General features: G+C 40.9%; 2 protein-coding genes across 3 annotated transcripts in view; one reads left to right on the top strand and one right to left on the bottom strand.

Moving 5' to 3' along the window:
• The window catches only part of NEK5 (NIMA related kinase 5), a 27121-nt gene extending 13019 nt beyond the window's left edge, over positions 1-14102 (top strand). The window contains exons 11-25 of one of the 2 annotated variants that reach the window (XM_069030245.1): positions 64-145; positions 1674-1804; positions 5073-5284; positions 6584-6650; positions 6990-7109; positions 7397-7480; positions 7574-7678; positions 8572-8652; positions 9488-9556; positions 10320-10443; positions 10638-10766; positions 11802-11936; positions 12577-12691; positions 12929-12969; positions 13093-13127. In XM_069030245.1, the coding sequence (XP_068886346.1) occupies positions 64-145; positions 1674-1804; positions 5073-5284; positions 6584-6650; positions 6990-7109; positions 7397-7480; positions 7574-7678; positions 8572-8652; positions 9488-9556; positions 10320-10443; positions 10638-10766; positions 11802-11936; positions 12577-12691; positions 12929-12932 (1458 nt within the window). In that variant the 3' untranslated portion in view covers positions 12933-12969; positions 13093-13127. Of the gene's footprint in view, positions 1-63; positions 146-1673; positions 1805-5072; positions 5285-6583; positions 6651-6989; positions 7110-7396; positions 7481-7573; positions 7679-8571; positions 8653-9487; positions 9557-10319; positions 10444-10637; positions 10767-11801; positions 11937-12576; positions 12692-12928; positions 12970-13092 lie in introns of both variants that reach the window. The other variant, XM_069030238.1, reaches the window with a different exon arrangement.
• Positions 14103-14690: 588 nt separating this feature from the next.
• Positions 14691-19762, bottom strand: ALG11 (ALG11 alpha-1,2-mannosyltransferase). The gene is made up of 4 exons (XM_069011408.1): positions 19631-19762; positions 18473-18703; positions 16837-17765; positions 14691-15089 (listed from the first exon to the last, which is right to left on the bottom strand). The coding sequence occupies exons 1-4, from the start codon at positions 19666-19668 to the stop codon at positions 14818-14820; spliced, it is 1470 nt and encodes a 489-aa protein (XP_068867509.1). The 5' UTR covers positions 19669-19762; the 3' UTR covers positions 14691-14817.
• Between the last annotated feature and the right edge of the window lie 3338 nt (positions 19763-23100).

Genomic DNA, 23100 nt, shown 5'->3' with positions numbered 1-23100 from the left:
CTGAGAGAAAATAAGTATGAAAGTAGTATAAACAGTTCTAGCAGATATTGTTTTTTCTGATAGGTAGCACAGGAAGAACTCAGTCACACGGTAATACAAAGAAAAAGGCCTTCGGCATTGCAGTCTGGAGCCAAGCAGATACAAGGTAATGATAATAATATTATGTATCATTAGTTCTACAGTAACATTTGTCAGCTATGATACAACTGTTGGCTATAGCTTTCACCAACAGTCCTTGCTGCGTATTTGGATAAAAAGCTTTCACCCAAAGCTAAAAGTAAACAGAGAACTGCAGCTGCAGAGCCATTTACCCAGTCAGTGCACTGCTGTCCTGTTCAGGGAAAGACAGCTTTAAAACTAGCTTATTTGCTATGTTCACCTAGAAGAGCTGCCATAGGAAGGTGCTGAAACATTAATCTTAGTTCTTTAAAAACAGAATTTGCAAAACTGAGAGATTTTGGTCTAGTTTAGGTCTGTCACATGAAAAACTGTGTGGAAAAAAAAGCATAAATCTTGCAAAACATGTTCCATAGTAATTTGCAAAACAATAAAAATGTATTTTACAAAATCTTCAAAATTTTATTAAATCAGGAGACAATGAGCTGTGTTTGGATATAGTGCCCATTGATAGACCAGATTATGTATGCAGTTTCTTAGAATGGATGATACTAAATGTATGTCTGTATGAACTGTTGAACATCTAGCATGTTTCTGGCAGTGTACCCTTTTCCTAATTCTATGTTCTTCATTATATTGCAATTAGTCCTCAAATTTATCTTTGGAATATCAAAACAGTTGAAACAGATCTGTAGTTACTTAATACACTTTGGATTCCCCTCCTCCCCCCTCCACCTTCAAAAATATTCATCAGTAGTGTAGGAACCCATGATATTTTGAAAATTACTTTCAAAGAGGTTTATCTGCCTACACAGCCAATGCAATTTGGACAGAAGCCTGAACAACTAAGTAACTTAGGCACTTTAAAAAAAATCTCTGGTCATTTAATCATAGTTTTAATACATTTTATCTCCCAAACATGATAATCTAACAGTCAATACTCATGAAAGATTTAAAACTCACTTAGAAACTACTTAATCCAAGAAAGGACACTGCTTTTCATTTCTGCAGCCAAGATATTTGCAAAATGCTGACTGACCAAACTGGAATGGTCTGTACTTGTATTCTCCTACATGGGAAACTGATAAGGTAGATTTTTCACTTTTCAGCCTTTCTTTTCAAATTTCACAAGTACTACAACATTGCCTAGTGATTTTCGAAATATGGAGGGCTGGGTTTAGAAAGGGAATGTCTAAGCAGGTAGGCACCTGGAACCTATGAATCAGACCTGTTTTCTGTTCTTGGTAATAGCATGAAATCAACACTAGTTTATAGAGGTCTCCCTCTTCTTCAGTGTGCTTTACAAAACTAATCAATAAGATCCTCTTTACATGAATGTGACAAACCATGTTTTCAAAAGCTTGTAATTCTCAGAATGAAAAGCCCAATGCCTAGGAGGTGTGAAGTAGGGTGATGATGGTGAAAGGATGTAAGGAATGTTTATTAACCCAACCTGTCAGTGTTAGGTGTGGGCACTCTGCTATAGTTTGCAACCACACGATCATTAATCACATAGAGTACAGAATGTAATTTTTTAATCTGTTATTGTTAAAAAGCATATAAACTTCAGAAAACAAGAGTCCAGGACCCAGTTTCTCTGGAATCTGGAATGGTAGTGCCTGTCAGGAAACAAGAAATATTTCAAAGAAATGAATGGAAGCCTCCTTCAAGAAGACAACAACCTCAGGTACTGTGTATCCACATTCTTATATATGTATATACAGATATACACACACACACACACACATACATATAATCATCTTCAGAATTATATATTATTACATATATATATGTGTATGTGTATATATATATAATATTCAGGAAGCAAATACCTGCACTTAAAACAGATACTTTAAAAGGCTCAAGACATAAGGATGTAAATTTAGCTTAGTGCCTACACTAAGTCAGTAGAGACAGTTAAACATGCCTGAATCCTTAGAAGAGGTGTTTTGAAAGCCTAAGTGGGAAATACTGAAACTAGGCTGCTTTGGTATGGTCCTGAATCCAAAAGGATTCAGGCATGCTTTGCATTTATGTTTGCACAAAGGCAAATAAGCTCCGTGTTTGCATTTTTTGCTATAGAAGCAAATACACTAATCCTGTTACTTCAGCCCTTCTGACAGCTCATTCATGGGCAAAATCACCAGCACTCACTGCCATTGCCTCAGATACTTGTTACTGACAGCCTTCTCCCAAATGCAAGCCCGGTTTTCCACAACCACTTTGTCTCTCACTTGTTTTCTACCTCCTCCTTTCCTCAGGCAGGGTATCAGCTGTATGCTATGTCCAGCCTCTTACTTAGCATCACTGCACACATTTATGTTTATCTTCAAGAGCATGTAGTAGTACCTTGAATGCTGGTGAACATAAGCAAAGCACATTTAGGATCTGAGAGCCCCCAGATCCGCACACTGCAGTTATATGAGCTTAACTGCTGATAGGGAACATGGATTTCCCAGAATTGCATCCATTATGCAGTCCTACTGCCTATGACTAATACTGTTCCTGTGCAGAGCACAGGATTTTGTCTTCCTCACAGTTACATTTGTGCCAATGCAAATCCAGAGATGGTTTAAGTTAGAAAGATCATTTCCTTTCACTGTGCACTGCTATAATCAAAGGCAGAATTTTGCTCACAGTGTTTTGACCGACACTGGGAATGTTTCCACATTCTTTCAACATCCAAATAAAGCAAACAGTATGCAGGGTTTCAGGGATACTTGCATAGTGCCATACTTTGAAGGTGTTGCTTCAGGATTCACAGAATCACAGAATGGTTGAGGTTGGAAAGGACTTCTTGACGTCACCTTGTCCACACCTGCTCAGGCAGGGTCATCTAGATCCAGTTGTGCAGGACTATGTCCAGTTGGCTGTCGAATATCTCCAAAGATGGAGACTCTAAATCCTGTTTGGGCAACCTGTGCCCCACCCTCAGGCACCCTCCCCCACAGTGAAAGAAATGTTTTCTGATGTTCAGAGGGAACCTTCTGTGTTTCAATTTGTGCCCATTGCCTCTGGTTCTGTCACTGGTACCAGTGGAAAAAGTCTGGCTCCATCCTCTTTGCACCCTTCCTTCAGGTAGCTATAACCATTGATAAGATCCCACCTTCAGGCTAAACAGTCTGAGCTCTTTCAGCCTTTCCTCATAGGAGTAATGCTCCAGGCCTTTAATTGGATTTTTTCGAGCTTGTAACTGCCTCTTTTGTTCTGGAGAGCTCAGAATTAGACACAGCAATTCATGTGTGGCCTCACAAGTGCTGAGCAGAGCATAAAGATCACCTCCCTTGACCTACTGGGAATGCTTTCACTAATGCAGGCCAGGATGTCATTCACCTTTTCAGTGAGGGCACACTGTTGGCTAATGGTCAGCTTGTTGTCCACCCGGCTCCCCTTTCTTCTTCTCTGCCAAGCCGTTTCCCAGGTGGATGGCCCCCAGCATATACTGCTGCAGAGTGTAGGACTTTGCACTTCTATTGGTGAACTCCACAAAGTTTCTGTCATCCCATTTCCCCAGCCCTTTGTGGTCCCTCTGGATGGCAGCACAACCCTCTGGTGTATCAGCCACTCATCCCAATTTGTGTTATCAGCAAACTTGCTGAGGGTGCACTCTGCCCTCCTCTCTCCCATGGCCTAAATCCTTAGTGAAGATGTTGAACTCTAGTCACTGGCCTTCAGCTATACCCTGTGATCACCACACTCTGGGCCACTTTTCAAGCAATTTCACTGCCTGCTCATCCCACCCTCAATTCATCAGCTTCTCTATGACGATTTTATGGCAGACAGTGTCAAAATCCTCCATGAAGGCAGTTGCCTGATAAGAAATACCCCCTTGTTCTCCTCTTGTCTATCAAGACAGTCATTTAATTGTAGAATGTTACTGAGTTGGTCAAGCATGACTTCCTGGTGCCTGCCTCATTAGTCACAGTTCTCAGTCCTCTGACATTCATTTAGATAGCCTGATTTGTTCTCCCTACGGCTTGGAGTTGCCATACTTCTGGATACCATACTGGAAAACTTACTCCAGTGAGGAACAACATAAACACTTTTTGATGTTACTTCTTCCTTGGGAACTTTACTGAAAGTTGGAAACTTTCTTCTTATACAGATATGAATTTATATTCTACTGTAATCTGGACTGTACCAGGCACATGAGCCTATTTTCAGTGTATCTAAGAAGGAAAATGGAGAGGAGTAGTTAATGTATTTACCATCTGTGAAAGCAATACTTAGATGTATTGACAGTTATGTAAGAAAGTAAGAAAAATCAGCATTTTTCTCATGCACCATATAGTCTCCCACAATGGAGAAGTTTGTGGATTGTCTGAACACATCTGTATCATGCAGTGGCAGCTAGGTGATCATCTTCTCTCCATTGTTCTTAGGAGAAATGGAAACAACGTTCTTGTCACAAAGAAGAAACACAGGGATGTTTCATCACAGGAAGGGCTTCAAGAAATGAAGGCCCAACTCCCACATGCACATAATCAAAGAGACATGAAATGAAGTAGCACAGTGCTCCCCTGAAAGCAGCCACCAATGCCTGTACTGTCCAAAACTGCATCCCAGGTTCCCCTTGCTATCACTTGTCAAAATGAGGCTCTCCTTCAAATGATTCAGTGCTTTAGGCTCCAGAACAATGAAGTGACTCTAGGGCAATGGCACTACAGAGTACAAAGCCCCATGCTGATTCACTTGAACAACAATGTGGGCTGCTGGTTAATGACAGCAGCTGATGGAACAGGGAAAATGAGAAGGCAGTGGTGAGATCACATAAGAAGTGAGAAGTTTGGAAGTTTCTGGGTTATATGTGAAAGGATTTGGAAAACTTACACCGACTATACTATAGACAGTCCATATTACCATGTAACTCAGACTGGGGAGAAGAACAGGTTAATTCAAACTTGTACTGATACAATTGAGTACAGGTAAAATAACATCCTTTATTATACTTTCAGCCACAGACCTCCAGATTTAATATGGCAGAAAGGCCAGAAAGCACTCGATTATGTGGCCATTATGGTCATTACTATGACAAGCTTGACAACTTGCAAAGGAACATGCAAAGGAATGCTAATGCACATTATGACCTTTCTCATATCAGCCAAAGAGTTGAAGATTACTATAAACTTAAAGGACGAGTTGCACCTCCACCTCCACCACCTGACTGGTAAACTGTTTCACTCTATTTATTAGTGGTCTGTCTTGTGCATTTTGAGCTATCAGCCCTCCTGAGTAGGTAACACTGGGCATAGCTGATTTAGTAGAATGCTTTCTCTGCTTTTTCTTCAATTTTTTTTTTTTTACATTTTTACATAAGTTTGTTGCACAACAACACAACTCCTGTTCCTGTTCATCTGGAAATTCCACCTGAATTAACCTGGTGTTTGACATTTCATTGTCAAAATGTCTCCTAAGTCTCAGCCCAGTCTTGTACTGGGTAAATAGTAAAGCATAAGCTTTCTGTTGAATCTCTGATTATACCAAGGATAAGCCCTGTCTTTCACACCAGGATGAGAATAATACAGAGATCAGAAGCAGTTCTGCACTGAAGGGAACAGTGAGAGACAGGCCGTGAAAGTGTTTTTGTTTTTTTTTTTATGCAGCGCTTATATTTCTGTTTCAGTTATAAAGACCCTTTCTCTACCAGTTTATTTACTTCAAAACCTTTCTGTTACAAAGTAGAGGTACAACCTTAGGAGGTTTCCTGTCCATTCTGTGACCGGCCATTTTAGGTGTGGATGAACTTTGAAAATGTTGAGAAATAAATTTTGAATACAGCCTACTTCCAAAGCTTTCCTTTAAGGTTGACAGAATCATTAATTCTCATTCAACAACAACAGTGTTTAGAATGTTTCAGTTACAGATCTTCAGATTTAGAACATCTTTCCTGATCTGAATTTCTGGTGCCTTGTGTAAGGACAGAGTCAATTCAGTTTGGCTCCCTGCTGCACAAGTGGATTCCTGAGATAGGAAATGAAAGAAATAGGAAACAGGGAGCTTACAAGTGACTGATGGTTATTTTATATCAAAAAGCAAAGTAAAAGTTTAGAAACTACACAAGTTTGATAGAATTAGGCACAGAGGAGAAAGACAATAAAAAGGTTGCTGAATATACAACCTTCATTCTGACAATTTTCACTCATTTTGAGGGTCAGGGAAATCAATTTTATTTTAATTAACGCTTTTCAATACCATTTAGGAAATAAAAGGTGGGGAAGGACTTTGCTGCACTCTTTGAAAGGCTTAAGTAACTGAAGTAATAGGAAAGGGAATGCCTGAAAAGAATGTGTTCTTATTTTACTGTTGTGCCATATTTATACATATTTTATCCATATTTATATATTCATCTAGTACAAAGAAAGCTCTCTTTGTCATATGTGGTAGAACCTGTAGAGGATTAGTTGTGCAAATGTAGCATAGTCTGTGAAATAAAACTTAGAATATGAACATCACTTTCTTCTCTCAGGACTGCAGAATTTCTCCAAAGGCGGTTTGAAGCCCAGCAGTACAAGATCAAAGTGGAAAAACAAATGGTAGGTAAATACTGAACCACAAAATAAATCTGTAAAAGAAGGAGAATAAAAATCCAAAGATGAATGGATGTCTTTGGAATGGCAGTCTGTAACACCGTCAGGTAGAAGGTTTTGCTCTAGCAAATTCCCTGATCTGCTCTTCAATGTTCATCCTGAGGTTTTATTTTCTCATATGAAACTGTAACAATGTATAATTCTACTGTGACTTTTTCCTCCAAAAATGTACACTTGCCTTACTGCATTCTTCAGTGGAACAGGGAGAATGAATTGAGTGAGCACTGAAGGAGAGGATTCTAAATGAAAACTCATTTGCTCTGGGATTCATTTGTGCATCCATAGGGACTACGACCATCCTCTGCTGACCCATATCATGACCAAATACAGCAGCAGAAAATAAAGGAAGAGCATCTCAAAACCCATCAGCAAAACATGTCTAGAAAGAATGAAATGAAAGAACAGGTAAATGAATTTTCTTCCTTAATTGCCTAAAACTGTCTTCTTATACTACTTGACAGTAGTATTCCTGGTATAAGAATTCTTTTTCATCAGACTGTCTTTTTGATCATCAATTCTTTTCCATTCTTTCCCATCTTTTTATAGAAAAACAACATACTTTTCTAGTTTTGCTTTTGGGTGACAGAGAAAACAAACTGATACTTCTATCTTACGTGAACATATATAAATACATTTAATCTTTCTATCTTTGGTTTATTAAAAACGTATTCTACCCTACTGTTCTTTTTTAGGAGTATTTGAAACAATTGCAGAAAATTCGGGAAGAATACCACAGTGATATAAAGGAATTCAGATTTAGAGCAGGAATATTCCAGGTAACAAAGCTCAGACATATGGGTAGTCATATTTACTTTTTTATGCTAGAATGCTTTATTAGGAATTGAACATTTTTTTAAAATGTTCCCTAGGAGAGCCAGAAAATACAAGATAAAACCTATCTTGTGAGGCAAGGAAAAGCTGAGCACCAGTCTGAAAACAAAGATACATCTGGAACAGGAGAAGAATCACTTCAGGTATCGGTACCATCTCCATCTAAATAGGTCTTTCTGAGCAAGTCCCACATGGTCTTTCATTCATTCTCTGTGACAAATCTGTCAATATCAGTAGCATCCTCCTCAGTGATCCTGGATCTGACTTTTACTAAAATGAATTCATACCAATAAAATGGCTTATAGGCAGCCAGAGCCACATTAGGACAGAATTTAGACTCCCAGTGATTTAATGGGAAAAGCATGATAATGAAAAAGAAACAATAGATTTTGGGCCTGCCTGGTGTCACCTTACTTCATGGGCTCTCCATCTTTGGAGAAACTGTATAGATGTTTTAAAAAGTAAAATCTATAAATTGTTGTGGTTTCTCCTGAGGCTGAAGACATGCACTGATTGCCACAGTTCACTGAAGAAGCTGTATACTATTATTTACTTTGCTTTTCTCTGACAGGTTCTAACAGAAGACAATCATACGAAAAGGAGTAATTAAATATTTTTAGGTGTTGCCAGAAAATAAGATACTGCAAAACATGGCTATACTTTCACAGGCATAGGCTTCCACTAAAATCTTAATTTTAATCACTTCCAAAGTTTTCCAGAATGAAATGAGTCTGAGTCATCTTGTATGTGATCATAAAAAAAAAAAAGATGTATTATTTATATCTTGACACAGTACTGTATCTTTCAAACTTGGGTTTTTGAAAAATCAGAGGCTTGCACTTTGTGCAAGAATTTCTGTTTTTCTTTTGGCCAGATAAGCCAGAATTGGCAATGAACAGAATATTTTTACAGATCTATGTACAAGGAAATTCAAGACTATATTTGCTACTTAAACAAGTCTCTTTCTTTATGAGGTATACACATACTCAGTTACAAAGAGTGTAATTCAAACTGGGTTTTTTTTCTCTCATTCCAGGACATGGAGGAAAACTTTAAACAAGTCAGACTCCAGGATAGGCAAGACCAAACAATATTAGAAAAGAAACATAACACAAAAGTATCCATCTTTACTGTTTTTTGGGTTTTTTTCCATTTTCTTATTGTGTCTGTACATTTCAAATTACTGTGTTACTGTGGTAGCTCTGGAAATGAAGTTATTTGAGAGTCAATTAAGAGTGCTGGTTTTCTGTTTGTTTACAGTTTATATCAGAAGAAAATAAATAAGCTTTTCTGATCATTTGAGGGAGATTCCCTTTAGATATTCCCACCTAGTAGTTAATCTCTATCTACTCCTCATTATATCAAACTGCATTAGTTGTGCATGGGAACTCACGTTTATTCAAAGTCTCAGTAAAGTCAAGTCAGATTGCTAATTTTAAAATATTTTGTTATAAAACATGATTCTATATACTGCTTTTTAAATCATAGAAGGGGATGGGAATTGAATTAGAAATGCACATAAGATACCAGGAAGGTTTCTGACCGTAAGATCACTGTGAAGTGGACTAAAGGTCTTTTGTGAAATATTGCATGGAAGCAGTACAGTATTTAGTTTTACTTCTGGTTGAGAACCAGCTGCAAGAACCAACTCTGTGTTGCAACTCTGTGTATTGCAATGATTTGAATTAAATGAATATCAAAGCCACTTAAAATCAAAAGTGGTTGCAGTAACTTAAAAATATCACTAAAGTAAAAGGATTATATTTAAAGAAGTCTATTTTTGTCCAATGTGTTCAACTTTGATCTTGTTAAATAGAAGAAAAATGTTGTTAAATAGAAGTTATTTTCAATAGAAGAATAATCTTCAAATTTGTAGTTCCATATAATCTGTGTACTTTTAATTAAATGCTTTCATTTATTAAAAAAATATTAATAATGTGAATTTTCTTTAGGGAGGAGTAAAATTTGAAATTAATTTAGATTTATGTTTTCCTGAGGAAGACAGTATTCAAGAAGCAGAGGTATGTTTTAATTATATTCAGAGCATTTACATTAGCAATCTGAAACCATGGCAGCTCCATAATCTAAGACTTGTTTCCATTACCATCATCCTCTGCCTTTGTTACAATGAAGCTTCCTATTGAGGATTTGTTGACATGTTGCATATGTCTGCCCTTCTGCAAGAGGGTAACTGCCCAGAAGAAATTGGGTGATGCCTGGGTCAGTCTTTCACATGGTAAAATATGAAGGAGTGCAGATATTAAAATTTCCTAAAATGGGCATGAGAGGAAGAACTTACCTCAAAACTGAGTTAGTCTGAAAATGCCAAATTTAATTTGTAGATTGTTTTAGTATATTTCTGTTTCTTTTCACTAGTATTGTATCGCAAAGCAGGAAAAACTACAGACAACATGTGTTTTCATTTAGTAAAATTACATTTGTGGCTAATCAACATGTAATAGCTACCTATTAAGATTTTTATTAGTATATTAGAATTTTAAAAAATATTCCTAACAGCAACAGAAGATTATATTTCTAGTATATATATTTTAAATTTCTAAAACACTATTTTGTAATTTTATTGTTTCACATCTCTGTGGAGCCCCGTGCAGCCCTCTGATGCACAAATCACAATGTGGCTTCTGAGTCCTGCTGCTTCACTTTCTGTTACACAATTTTCCTGTGCATACATGAGGTTGGCTGGCAAACACAGTAAAATGGGAAGAGATTAGCTATTGTACCATATTTGTTTACTGTTCCCAGAGTAACTTACTGTTTTTTCAGGTACTAGATAAACTCAATGAGACTTTAACTTTTGTGGATGGTGATAACCTTAAGGAGAAATTAGTGGAAGTTTATGAAAATCATACAGACAGAGCTTTGGAAGAACTGTCTGACTACCCAACAGGTATTTATTGGGGAAATGCAATGCTGAGTATTAATCCTGAAAATTACATAGGAGTTAGGTAAATTCAGTAACTCCAGGCTATAGCAAGTTCATCTCATGAGCTTTCTTTATATCACATAATGTTATAATCACATGGAAATTTACTTTAGAAAAAAAATCCAAAGAGCTTTGCCTCTTCTTTTTCTTCCCCTTAGAGTCCATACATTGTATGAAAAAAACCAGAAAACAGTGGCAACCTGGAGCCCCTCAGACACTACTGGACTTTTTAGCTGGTGCTGATGTCACATCTGCATGTCCTACTATGGCTGGAAACGAACTTGGTGGTGAGAAAGTTTTGGTTTTCAGTGAAAGCAGTGAGCACCTAAAATTCAGCCAGACTGGATTCATCCATACCTGAATGTTCACGTGATCCAGCAGGCTTTTACCTGCAGGACTTTGTAACATCAGAGGTTATTGTATGTGTTAAGCCATAGAAAACAGTTGTCACTTTCCCCTCTAACACTGCAATCACGTTGTGTTGCTCATACACATTGAGAGTGCTGCATTTTATGTATCACTCTGTGGCCGGGGTAAAAATCCCAATCTATTCAGCTCATCAATGCCACTTTCTCAGGCTTTGAGCTGATGACACACAGAAACTAGGGCAGTGAGTGCCAATGCTGTCCTGGAATGTGGTGGAGTTGTTTTCCCTCTGCACACAGTGGTGGTGCTACCCAGTCACAAATGCCACCTCACCCAGCTGTGGCTGTGGTGGTGCTCCACTTCAGAAAAGTCCCTACGGTTCTTACAGTACTACTGCATATATTCCCAGGCAGATGAGTATCTCCAGTGACTGGTTTCTGCAAACAAGGAGCTCTTCCAGCATTCCAGCACGCTCCAAACACCCGAGATAGACAAAAAAATAACCTGAAGAGTTTTCATAGATAGTGAAGACAAAGCAGAATATTATTAATACACCAGCTTTTGTTGATTCTGCCTTAGATGAAAGACCACAGGGCACAAAAGAAACAGGAACTTTTTTTAAGCTCTGTCAACCCCAAGAAGCCAAGAAGTTTCAGAGCAGGGACTGCTCAATGAAGCTGCACCTGTCTATTCCAGGCTTAATGGAAGTTACTTAAGCATTAAAACCGGTGTTAAACATTTTTAGCAATGAGTAGTCCAGACTAATTTTTCCCTATCCATCAGATTAAGTACTTATAAAAAACTCAGGCATATTCCATAAAGGAAAAAAAAAAACAGATTCCAGAATTACATAAATGGAAAAAATCAGTGTCGAGACTAGAAAGTCTCAATCTGACAAAAGGCAGTGCTGAGCTACAGTCATGCTTTAGTGACCTGAGAACCTTGCTGTTCTTCAGCTGACCATAATCTGTCTGAAGACATCCCAGAAAACAGGAAGCAGTGGAAACAGACACCACCAGAGACACTCCTGAACATCTTAGCAAAAGCAGAGCTGTCTGAGGATTCCTTTATCTTTTTCGAGGAAGACATAGGTAGGATATTTTTTCCTGTAAATTCTGCATGTTTTTCTTTAGTGTAATATTTCTTCTACCATTGGCAGAGGGTGTGTGATGAAAAACAACATTTTGAAGCAGCTGGCAACCTAGAAAAACAGGGAGATAACCTCTGCTCTGTCCTGAAGCACTGAGAGGCCCCTTCAGGATGTTGTTATTTTCAATAGCAGGGAAAAGGCCAAGCCCTACTTACTGGCTATTACCTTCATATGTAATTGTTTCATTTGCTTGGGTAGACAGAGGAAAGCTACTACTGCCAGCATGTTGGCAGGTACCACAAACCTGGATGTAGCCCCTGCAACTGTTGAGGTTGAAGAACCCTGTAAAAAACATTTACTCACATACATGGTGACTTAAATGAGTGGTGGCTTTACAACATGGTCCATGCTGATACAGCTGACACTGCAATTGATTCAAACTCACCTCACTGCAGCACACTTTCCTAAAGTAAGACTGTTTCAGAAATTACATTTACTTTGCATTAACAGAAGTGTGGTATTTACACTGCTGTAATTTGAACAACGAACACTTCAAGCATTTAATTATCTGCTATTCCTTTACACATACTTTTACAGTTTTCTAACTATACAGCTGAAGGAACGTTTCCCTTTCTTTACAGAAGGGAGATTAACTCTGTTGCCTCCAAAAGAAAACAAGGAAGATGATTCAGAAACCTACTCTGCTGTTGCTGTTGATGAAGGTAGACTTGAGCCAAGATCAGATGATGAAGACACGTAAGTCAAGCACATCAGAAGGAAAATCCACACAACTGGACAGTTTTCATGAAATGACAGGCTGCATTGCCTAAAGTTTTTCTGTGTTCTTAAAAATTCATAAATAAAGAAAACTTACAGAGTCTGCTAATTTAACTTTTAATTCTGTAATTTGTCACAGCCAATGCTGTCATTAAAAATCACAGCAGAAATATTAACATGGCTTTGCAGCTCTTTTCTCCTGCCTTTTAAATACAGGTAAACAATCTCACAGAGACAGAAGAAACAGTTCACATTAGGTGTGTTGCTTGTATATTATTTATAAAGTGCTTAAAAAACCCCTAAGAGTCCTTGAACTGAGAAAGGTTTGTAATAAAGTTATATTTATTTAATTAATCGAATTCTCTTGTTTTACTGTGCAGGAATTTTGAAGATTCTGAAGATGAACTCAGACACGAGCTGGAGGAATCTCTGGAAAAGTTGGCAACTTCTCCAGCAGAGAGAACCATAGAGTCTCACATCTTTTCAATAAATAAAGGTCAAACAGATGAAGAAAAGATGAGTTTACCTTACAAACTTGGAAAATCTGATGATGATTTAGAAAATAATCATGGGTAATTTGGTGTTGATGCATATAATGAAAAGATTTAAAATTAATAGAAAGCTGTAAGTCTTTTGTTTTAAAGGAAAAACAAATCAAGGTACTTTTCAGATGTCTTGAACATTGAATAATCCTCACACAGACTGAAATGCTGTTTCATCTATTATCCTAAACGACTTGGACATACCTGACAAGTCTTGCTTGAGCAAATTTCTGATTGTGTACTCTGTTTTACCATTTCTGTCTTATGTAAGAGTGTCCTATTTTGTGTATTTTATTTCCCTAGATAAATCAACTCCTTAAGAATCTCTTCCAGCTTTTCATAATCATTGTGTACTGCCAGTACAGCTTTGTAATCTACAGTTTCATTTACACAGTACTCACCATACATAGTAACATCAACTGCTCAGGAGTTTTAGATAGTAGCAATAAAATGGTTTATTAGTGCCATGAGAATTGTGCATTCCCCAGTTCCTAATAAAACATGTAAGTATGTAGGTTCTTCCAACCATTATTTTTCCATATAAAAAATTTAATATAAGCCAAGTGAATCTTAAATAAAGGGAAAACTACAGTCTATAGTCTGATTTTAGCAGGTTTTTTTAAGAATCACTTGTGTTGGAAAAGATCATTGAATCCACCTGTAAACCAAACACTGCCAAGTCCACCACTAAACTGTGTCCCTACATGTCTTTTAAACACCTCCAGGGATGGTGAGTCCACTCCTTCCCAGGGCAGTCTGTTCCAGTGCTTGACAACCTTTTCTATGTCAAAATTTTTCTTAATATCCAATATAAACCTCCCCTGGTACAACTTGAGGCCATTTTCTCCTATCACTTGTCACCTGGGAGAAGAGGCTGACCCCCCCCCCCCCCCCAGTCACACCCTCCTTTCAGGCACTTGTAGAGAGGGATAAGGTCCCCCCTGAGCCCCCCTTTCTCCAGGCTAAACACCCCCAGCTCCCTCAGATGCTCCTCATAGGACTTGTGCTCCAGACCCTTCACCAGCTCTGTTGCCCTTCTCTGGACACACTCCAGCACCTCAGCATCCTTCCCGAACTGAGAAGCTCAAAACTGACCACAGGATTTGAGGTGCAGCCTCACCAGTGCCAAGTACAGGAGGACTGTAGATTCTGGGGGAAAAAAAATCTGGTTACAAAGGCTACAAAACAAAAGTGTTGACTTCAAAAAGTGTGACCGTGAGTAGAGAGCCATGTAACAGGTGAAGACTGAAAATACTCAATAAATAAAAGAGGTTTCTGATAAATAAAAGAACTTCCTGATGTAGTTCTGTTACCAAAGCACTATCATGGTTTGTGAATCCAGAGGGTTTTTAAGTGCACCATACTCTCATGTAGTTAACTTAGAAGCATTTCCTTCCCAGTAAAAAAAAAGTCTCTGTTTAATAAAGCAGACAGCCTAACAGAAAGAAAACCAACCTTTTTATTGAATGGGACCAAGGGATCTTAGCTTAGCTATATTTACATGTGCCACACAGTCAAAAAAAAAAAGTTAATTTTACCTATATTCATTTTACTTATATACATTTATTTAAATAATGGCTCCACAGATAGCAGGAATGTGTCTTCAAAATGCTGGTCAGAAAACCTGTGCACAGAACGCCGAGCATTTTCTCTGACCTCCAGTCTTTTCTCAGGAGACAAAGAGAAGATATAAGCCATGGTCTCAGCGTAACTGTCCTCGTCTTCTGCCAGGAAGCCTGTGACATGTCCTTCATGAGGTACCACGATGTCCAATTTGGGGCCTCCAGAATTGTGAGCCAGGATAACTGTGCCAGCTGCCATACATTCAACCACTCCTGTAAGAGAGACAAAAAATGCTGATATGAGCATGCACATCATGTGCTTCGACCTTCTATAAAACACTGGAAAGTTAAACCAGCAGTTAAATTCACTACAGACTGCCATTCCAAATCAGCTGGAAAAATACAGTGAAAATGGTCCTGTAAGAAACACAAATTTGAATTTTTCAGTTCTAAGGACTGAAATCATAGTTTCTCTTAAACATATAACACTGAAATTAGAAACTGGATATAACTGGTTAATTTGTGGTTCTTGTAACATACTTGATTTTAAATGTTTGGAAGATGCCATGAAAAAGGTTGACTATGCACATTTCAATCAGGTAATACTCAGAAGTTCAGTATTTTGCAGATGAACAAATCTTTATAGCTTTTGACAACTCAGCAAGACACTAGTAAAAATTGTTATCTGTACATCTTTATTTTTGATGGAAGAAACTTTAATGAAATGAGGAATGAAATGGGAATCAGTAAGCTTTCCTCAGCCAAAAGCAGGGGGATAGGAACAACATAATGTATACAGCAACTTCAATTCTCCTCCACGGTTCCAGAACAGACTCAGTAATGCTGATTCTTCTCAGTTCTCATTTGATTTCTATAAATTCCCTCAGCTCAAACATTGCCTACTATAAATAATGCTCCAAAGTTTTGGAATATGTTTTTTTATACATAAAACCCCCGTTAGATGAAGGTGAAATCCTGCTCAAATTCAAAATCACAGTGCAATTGCACCACTTTTAAAAAAACAAAACTGTTCTGTGGGAGAAAAAAAGAAGACAATTTCCAGTATTTTGCAGTTGCTTCTGAGAGACAATTCAGTGTCAATTTTTTTATACCAAGTTCCTACAGACCATAAACTACTACTCCTGACACTTAACCGGTATTCTAATAAAGTCGGAAGACATTAACTGCAGTTTAATTACATTATAGCCAAGTATGGCATCCATCTGCTTGGCTACTAACTTACCCAACCGTTGTAGGTCTATAGCAGATGGGCCCATCTAATCCCAACAGAGCTCCATAATTAATTCTGGGTCCCAGCTCCTCTCTAGCATTCTGCTCCATGCTACACCAACTAATTTAAGGGCTTGATACATTTGCCTCAGCAGAGATACCTAATGCAATGAGATGGCCTAAGGCACCTGGTGGTATCTACAGGGGGGGCTTACTTATACCAGACAGGATGTGTGGGAGACTCACACGCCTGAAAGAGCAGCTGGAGCCCCATGACATATACTAGACATTTCAAATGGCATTTGAGGCAGGTGAAACACAACCAAAATCTCTAACATGGATGTCTACACATGAACTGTCTCTAAGCTCCTCGCACAGTCAGTGAAGCCAATAGGGCACAATTTAAAGTGCTGAAACAGAAGCACCTGCAGCCTCCTGAGGCTCCAGAAGGCTGGCAAACCTAACCCAAGGACAAGAAGGTGACCCATGACCTTGCAGGGCTATAGCTGGAGGTCAGCAGGACATTCTGGGCAGCACAGATGGACTACATCTGTGTTTAGGTGACCAGAGGATGCACAGAATTAACAGCCTATGACTACAGCACTTCAGCCTGCACTACAGTAGCACCTAGTGATGCATCACCTGCACCACACCTGCACTGCTCCTGTAGGCTTTTACGGCAGCTCCACTGCCTCCAACGGGAACAGGAGCTGGACACTTGCTTGGCAAGCAGACCTCTATGCTCAGACACCTAGGGACAAGCAGCTGAACACTCAGGAAATGTACTGACCGATCCCAAAGTGCTCATTCCACATGGTATGCAGGCCAATGGTGGCCTCGGCCAGGTGTCTCTTCAGCTCCTCAAAGGGAATGTTTATCCTGAACACCACATCGTCACTAACTCCCAGCTCTTCACACAGGCGTTTCAGGTTATTTACACGCTCCTCATCTTGCTGGTTACGACAGCCACCAATTAAGATCAGCTTCAGTGATGGCTGCGGCCCCACTCTCTCTTTCAGCAATTTAGCAAAGGCTCTGATTTGCAAAGGATGATCTTTTTCAGGCCTGAACTGGCTGACAGAAACAATGGAATATTCACTGGTGCTCTTTTCCACTTCCAGTGGAATATCCAGGAAAGTCTGAACATCGCATGGTGGATACACAACACTAGTGCAAGCCCCAGCTCTCCAGAGGGAAAGGATGTGATTCAGTGTCCAAGAAGAATTCACCATAACCACATCACTGCAGGAACCAACCAAACCGTACATGAAAGCGAAGAAGTAGTAGTAGACAAGCTTAAATTTGCTGAAGAGAGGACTGCTTGTAATGAAGGCAGCATTGTTAAACCTGGTATCCTGATTCCTCACGACAGAGAGCATATCGGTGCTGATAGTGGGATAATGGACGTAGCATCCAACGCGACAACCTCCTAGGTATTTGAAGAGGGGAATTGTGAAGGCATAACCCATTGAGTCAATATAAATATCAGGAACACACTTTAGAAGAGCTTCCCAGCCAAGGAACACTGATCCTAAACTTTGTCCCAGCAAAGTGAAGTGAGGATAAAGAGAAGCTTCCACAAGGAAGCGTTTTTCTAAAAATACAAACTTCACAGGATGGATTAACTTAATATTGAATCTTCTGAAAGCACCTTCTACTATTTCTTCTCCAGTGGCATCTCTATCACCAGTGTAAACAACACATGTTACATTTCTGTACCTGTAAGAATAAAGAAAAATAATTTCATATTCTTCTATTTTTCAGCAAGAAACTAAAATATAATCCACTTAAAAGTACTCAAGAAGAATGTGAAAAGAAATGTCTGGCCAAAAAATGATTTTAACTAAATTACACTTTTCCTTATATTTCAGGTTTTTTTCTGATCTGCAGAAAAACATACGGCTGAGAAATTGGGGAATATTTTAATTTGAGTAAAACATAAAAGGAGCTCAGTATTATTCTACAGACTTCAGAACACCTTGCCCTACATTAGGAGAGATCTGTCTACCACATAGCAGGAGAAAAATGGAAATTATGGCAAATCAATGGATGCACCCATGTTAAATCCACTTTAGGTATTAACTCGTTTTGCCCCCTGCACCAAGAGGCAAGTGTAAAGATGATCAGTTATCTACTGAAGAGTTATGACTGTACAAAGTTCCATACCAGTAGTGGAAAACTGAAGAGGAAGGAGGGTTTCTCTTAAGGAATGAAAGGAAAAAAAGTGAGAGGTGCCACAGCAGGAAATACCAAAATATAAAGGCATGAAGTAGAATGCAACCACATGAAACTCAAGATGTAAAATAAAATGTAAGACCAGTAGATTAATGACACCTACTTAAATATGTAAAATGCCAACATATGCATAAAGAATGGCATCAGAAGCTAAGAATGAAATATGGTGTTTGATAAACACATATGCTTACTTTTTCTGGAGCGTTCTTATGGCACACCACAGGACTCTCTCCCCTCCACCTCCTGCATTACAATACGGGTGAAAAAAGGCCACCAGCAGTGGCCGCTTCCCATCTCCTCCTGCTGAGCTCAACTGTTTCTTCCTTTGTATCCAGAGCCGTATTCCCCACAGCAGTACCACCAAGCAGACGCACAAAATTCCACTTAGAAATAACGCAGGGAGTAATAATGAGCACAGCAATCTGAAACAAGCCGGAAATTTTAAAATATGTAATTGCTTTAAAGAAATACTATGTATGACATCGAGCAAGAAGCGTTTAAAGGTAGAGTTGCAGGGAGTTGAACAATTTCTTGAGTTCTTCTAATCTCAGAAATCACCAGTGTGTATGACTTTTACAACTACAGAAATGAAATCACTACTCTGCATTATGCAAAGATCTCTTTTTGCCCTGCTGCTACCTTGCAATCATTTATTATTGTTTATTCATGCCCTATATGAGTTATCTATATGAGCGTGCTCTACACACTTTGCATCCCCTTAGCAACCTGGCAACACACAACTAGCAGAGTGACTTCTAAATTGATTTTTAAGAGGGTTTTTTCGGTCCGATCTCCTCTTTGCCTCGCTCTACTGTGAACTGCTTTGGTGCCGAGTTACTGGGGCCAGGCATTTCCCATTCCAGCCTTCAGTTCCCATTCCCCGGAGGCATGAAGAGCTATGCCAGCTGTCCAGAGCAACTCTGTGCGGCTTCCCTGTGTAGAGAGACCCGTTTCCTCCCGTCTCTCAGCCACTGACAGGAATATTCCCCCCGCTCTCCACCGCCTCCGTGACAGCTCTCCTAATCCTGTAGCGGGAGGATTCCTGGCCCAGGAGCCTGGCAGGGAGAGCGCCTGTGCCGCAGTGCCGCTACGCTTTGGGATAAACAGCGTTTACTCGGCCGCTCCTGTTTACGAAGGGAGCGACCCACGTGTCACGACTGACACATAAGGAAGCACTTTCATTTTGGGCCGGGAGCGGCGGAAAAGCACATTAACCCCCCCGAGCCCGGCGGCACAGCGCGGAGCCGGGCAGGGGCCACCCCGGGGGGCCGGAGCAGCGCGGCCGGGCAGGGGCCGCCTCCCGCCCTCCCCGCCCGCCGCCAGGACGCGCCGCCCCCGCGCCCCGGTACCTGAGGAGCCCACACAGGCACAGCCCTCCCGCCACCATCTTGGGCAGCGCCGCGTAGCCTTCCCGGCGGAAAGGGCGGCTCCCGGCCGGCGGGGCGGGACCAGCCGGGCCGCGGATCCCGGCTGGCAGCGCCCCGGAGGGGCGGGAGCGGCGCCGCCGCTGCCTCCGCCTCCTCCTTCAGCTCCGTCCCGCCTCCTTCTCCGCCTCCTCCTCGCCCTCGCCCCACCCAGCAAACACAGAACCCGTACTCCCGTGAAAGGAGGGAGCGCCGTAGGTTGTGGAGCGGACTGTGCTCCTGGTGGGAAGCGTTTTTCTCAGACATGTCAGAAGAGAGTGGACAGCAGCACAGCACTGGCACAGCTTAGTCAGACATAACCCGTGCTGCTCCTTGAATTGCGCTGCATCCTCCTCAAGTGATGTCCTCGGGTTCCGCGGGCAGGATGGAAGGGGGGGCACTGTGAGGAGGCGGAGGCCTCCCGGGAACACGGGGTTTCTTCTGCATCCCACACTCCCCCAAGTTTTGCCTATGTAAATGCTGGCCCTTCTCTCTAGCCAGGAGAGGAAGGGGCTCGATATCCTGGCTTGCAGCCCTGCCGTAATCTCCTGCTTGTCAGTGAATTTCTCATTATCGAGAGATTATGAGACTGCGACTGTGTGCAGGTTGATGTTGTGAGGCCGAGGGCAGAGTGTCAAACATAGCCTGAGCCTGGCACCGTCTCCAGAAGGATCCCAGGAACACGGTCATGGAGTCCGTTTCCACTGGAGGTTATCTCTAGCTGATACACTTTTCCCCCTGCTTTGTCTTGACTGGAAAGTATAGGCACAGACCAGAGGGTCAGTGTAGCAGTAAGACTGAATGGTGCAGTTTTGTCAAAATCTTACTAATGATGTGTCAGTCCACGTCAAGACTTCATATACCTAAAATGTCTTCCTTGGAACAACTTAAGGAACTCATCCTGCTCTCCGGGGTCCTGGGAAGCGTTTAGTGAAAGTACCAGACTCTCTAGATCAGGACAGGCTTTGACAGAACAATCCAAAACATTTCTGATCTCCTGTCACATTGCTACATGTTTCTTTTCCCCCACCACACTCTCAATTTTAAAATAATAAAATGCTTTATATGGGAAGTTTGATCCAGATAACTCATTCTTCAGTCTCTTGTAGAATTGAGGCTGTCCAAAATCTGAGGGAATTTCAAACCTTGTTTCTTTAAACAGGACCTTTCCAAAAGGTAAATTGGAAGAGGTCTGTGGGAGGTCCAGCAAGCATGGCCTAACATTTCATTTCTGAACCAACAGCTCTCATAAGGAGGGTGCAACAGGCATTGGTTTCTCTCCCTCAGTCTTTTACCTCTTCCCTGACAGAGCTGTTGCCTTAAAAGCATGTGGAATGTTTACAGAATAGATCTCTGCTGGATTTACATCTCTCAACTCAGCACACCTTTCTTTCCTCAACATTTGAAGATGATTGCCTGAGTTCAGAGAGGAGGCAAGTTATTCTAGGGAACAGGAAGTCCAGACTATTTTAGATGATGAAATTTATGTTTCTCCCCACTGACTTGAAAAGGAGTCCTTGGTCACTCCCTTGGAAGGTATGAATCTTAGACCAAGTCTTTAAGAAGCTGAAGGACCACAGGTCACAGCTTAATTAAGATGAGACTTAAGTAATAATGGTGAAGAGTTCCTGGAAGCAAGAGGACTAATTAATGAGGGACACACCTACATACCTGGCTTTTGAATTTCACTTGCTTGTTTAGGGAACAATCTCCATGGTGGTGGGAGTATCAAACAGTTTTCTCAGCTCTAATAATTTATAGTTCACAGAATCACAGAATGTCTGAGCTGGGGAGGAATTGGTTGGATGGATGCAGCCAGAGAGTTGTGGTCAATGGCTCAATGTCTAGGTGCTGTAGCTGGCTTGGGGCAATCCCACACATGAGTACAGAGTGGAAGAACTCATTGAGAGAAGCCCTGCAGAGAAGGGCTTATGCAGTTCTCATGGACAAAAAGCTGGACAGGAGCTGGCAATGTGCAGTTGCAGTCCAGAAGGCCAACAGCATCCTGAGCAGCATCAAAAATAGTGTGGCCAGCAGGGCGAGGGAGGGAATTCTGCCACTCTCTCTGGTGAGACCCTACCTGGAGTTCTGCATCCAGCTCTGGTGTCTTCAACACAGAAGAGACATGGACCCGTTGGAGCAAGTCCAGTGGAGGGCCATGAAGATGGTCAGAGGGCTGGAACATCTCTCCTATGAAGACAGGCTAAGAGTGTTGAGTCTGAAGAAAAGAAGGCTCCAGGGAGACCTCACTGCAGCCTTCCAGCACTTAAAGAGGGCTTATAAAAAGAGGGAGGGTGGCTTTTTACATGGACAGGTAGTGATAGGACAAGGGGCAACAGTTTAAAATTAAAAGAGGAGCGATTCAGATTACATGTTAGGAAGGAATTCTTTATGGTGAGGGTGGTGAGGTACTGCAACAGGCTACCCAGAGAAGTTCTGGATTCCTTATCCCTGGCAGTGTTCAAGGCCAGGTTGGATGGGGCCCTGAGCAACCTGATCTAGTGGGTAGCAATCTTGACCACAGTAGAGGGCTTGGAACTAAATGATCTTTAATGTCCCTTCCAACCAAAACCTTTCTATGATTCTGTGACCTCTGGAGGTCATCTTCTCCAGCCCCCCTGCCCAAAGTGAGTACCTAGAGCAGATTGTCCAGGACTTAGTCCAGATGAGTTTTGAATACCTCCAAGGATGGACGCTGCACAACCTCCCTGTGTAACCTGTGCCGGTGCTTGGTCACCCTCACAGTGAAGAAGTGTTTCCTGATGTTCAGAGGGAACTTTGCATGTTTCAGTTTGTGCCCATTGCCTCTGGTCCTGCCACTGGACCCCAGTGAAAAGAGCCTAGCTCCTCTTTGCACCCTCCCTTCACACATTGATGAGATCCCTCTGAGCCTTTTCAAGGCCTCAGCAGTCCCAGTTCCCTCAGCCTTTCCTCACAGAAGAATTGTCCCACGCTCTTACTCAGTTGTTTTATTTTATTTTTTTTTAGTCCCTCTAGTGGTAATTAAAAACAGATGTATTAATACTTCCAAAGTTCTTCTGTTATCTTTTCATTAATCACAGGCTATTCAGCTGCTCATGTGAGCAGTATGAAAACTGTGCTGCTGACAGACTTGCAGACTGCAAAGCTTACCTTTAATGTGCGAATGGCCAACGCAGGCTAATTGAGTCATCGACACACGGCAACTTACCCACCTTCATGCATATGTAGCAGAGGATATTGCATGCATGCATTTAGGGTACTGACAAGAACTTTAGCAGGAGCAGTGATGAGCTCTCTGTGGTGTTCCCACTCCAGCAGTGAGAATGCAATTCATAACCTTGTCTGTAAAAATTCCACAAGGCTGACGTGCCAGTGGAAGTAAACTAGGCTTGTTATGAAATCAGTTTTGTTTTCACCTTCCCAGAGATGTACCA

The sequence above is a fragment of the Aphelocoma coerulescens genome, chromosome 1 (genome assembly GCF_041296385.1).
Source record: "Aphelocoma coerulescens isolate FSJ_1873_10779 chromosome 1, UR_Acoe_1.0, whole genome shotgun sequence".
Lineage (NCBI taxonomy): Eukaryota > Metazoa > Chordata > Aves > Passeriformes > Corvidae > Aphelocoma > Aphelocoma coerulescens.
This window is presented reverse-complemented; position numbering and strand designations above follow the sequence as displayed.

Coding starts and splice junctions, on each gene's coding strand:
- ALG11 (XM_069011408.1), bottom strand. CDS start 19,668: ATGGTGGCGGGAGGGCTGTGCCTGTGTGGGCTCCTCAG. Junction 17,766..18,472: donor ATAAGAACGCTCCAGAAAAA/GTAAGCATATGT, acceptor TTATTCTTACAG/GTACAGAAATGTAACATGTG. Junction 15,090..16,836: donor GAATGAGCACTTTGGGATCG/GTCAGTACATTT, acceptor TCTCTCTTACAG/GAGTGGTTGAATGTATGGCA.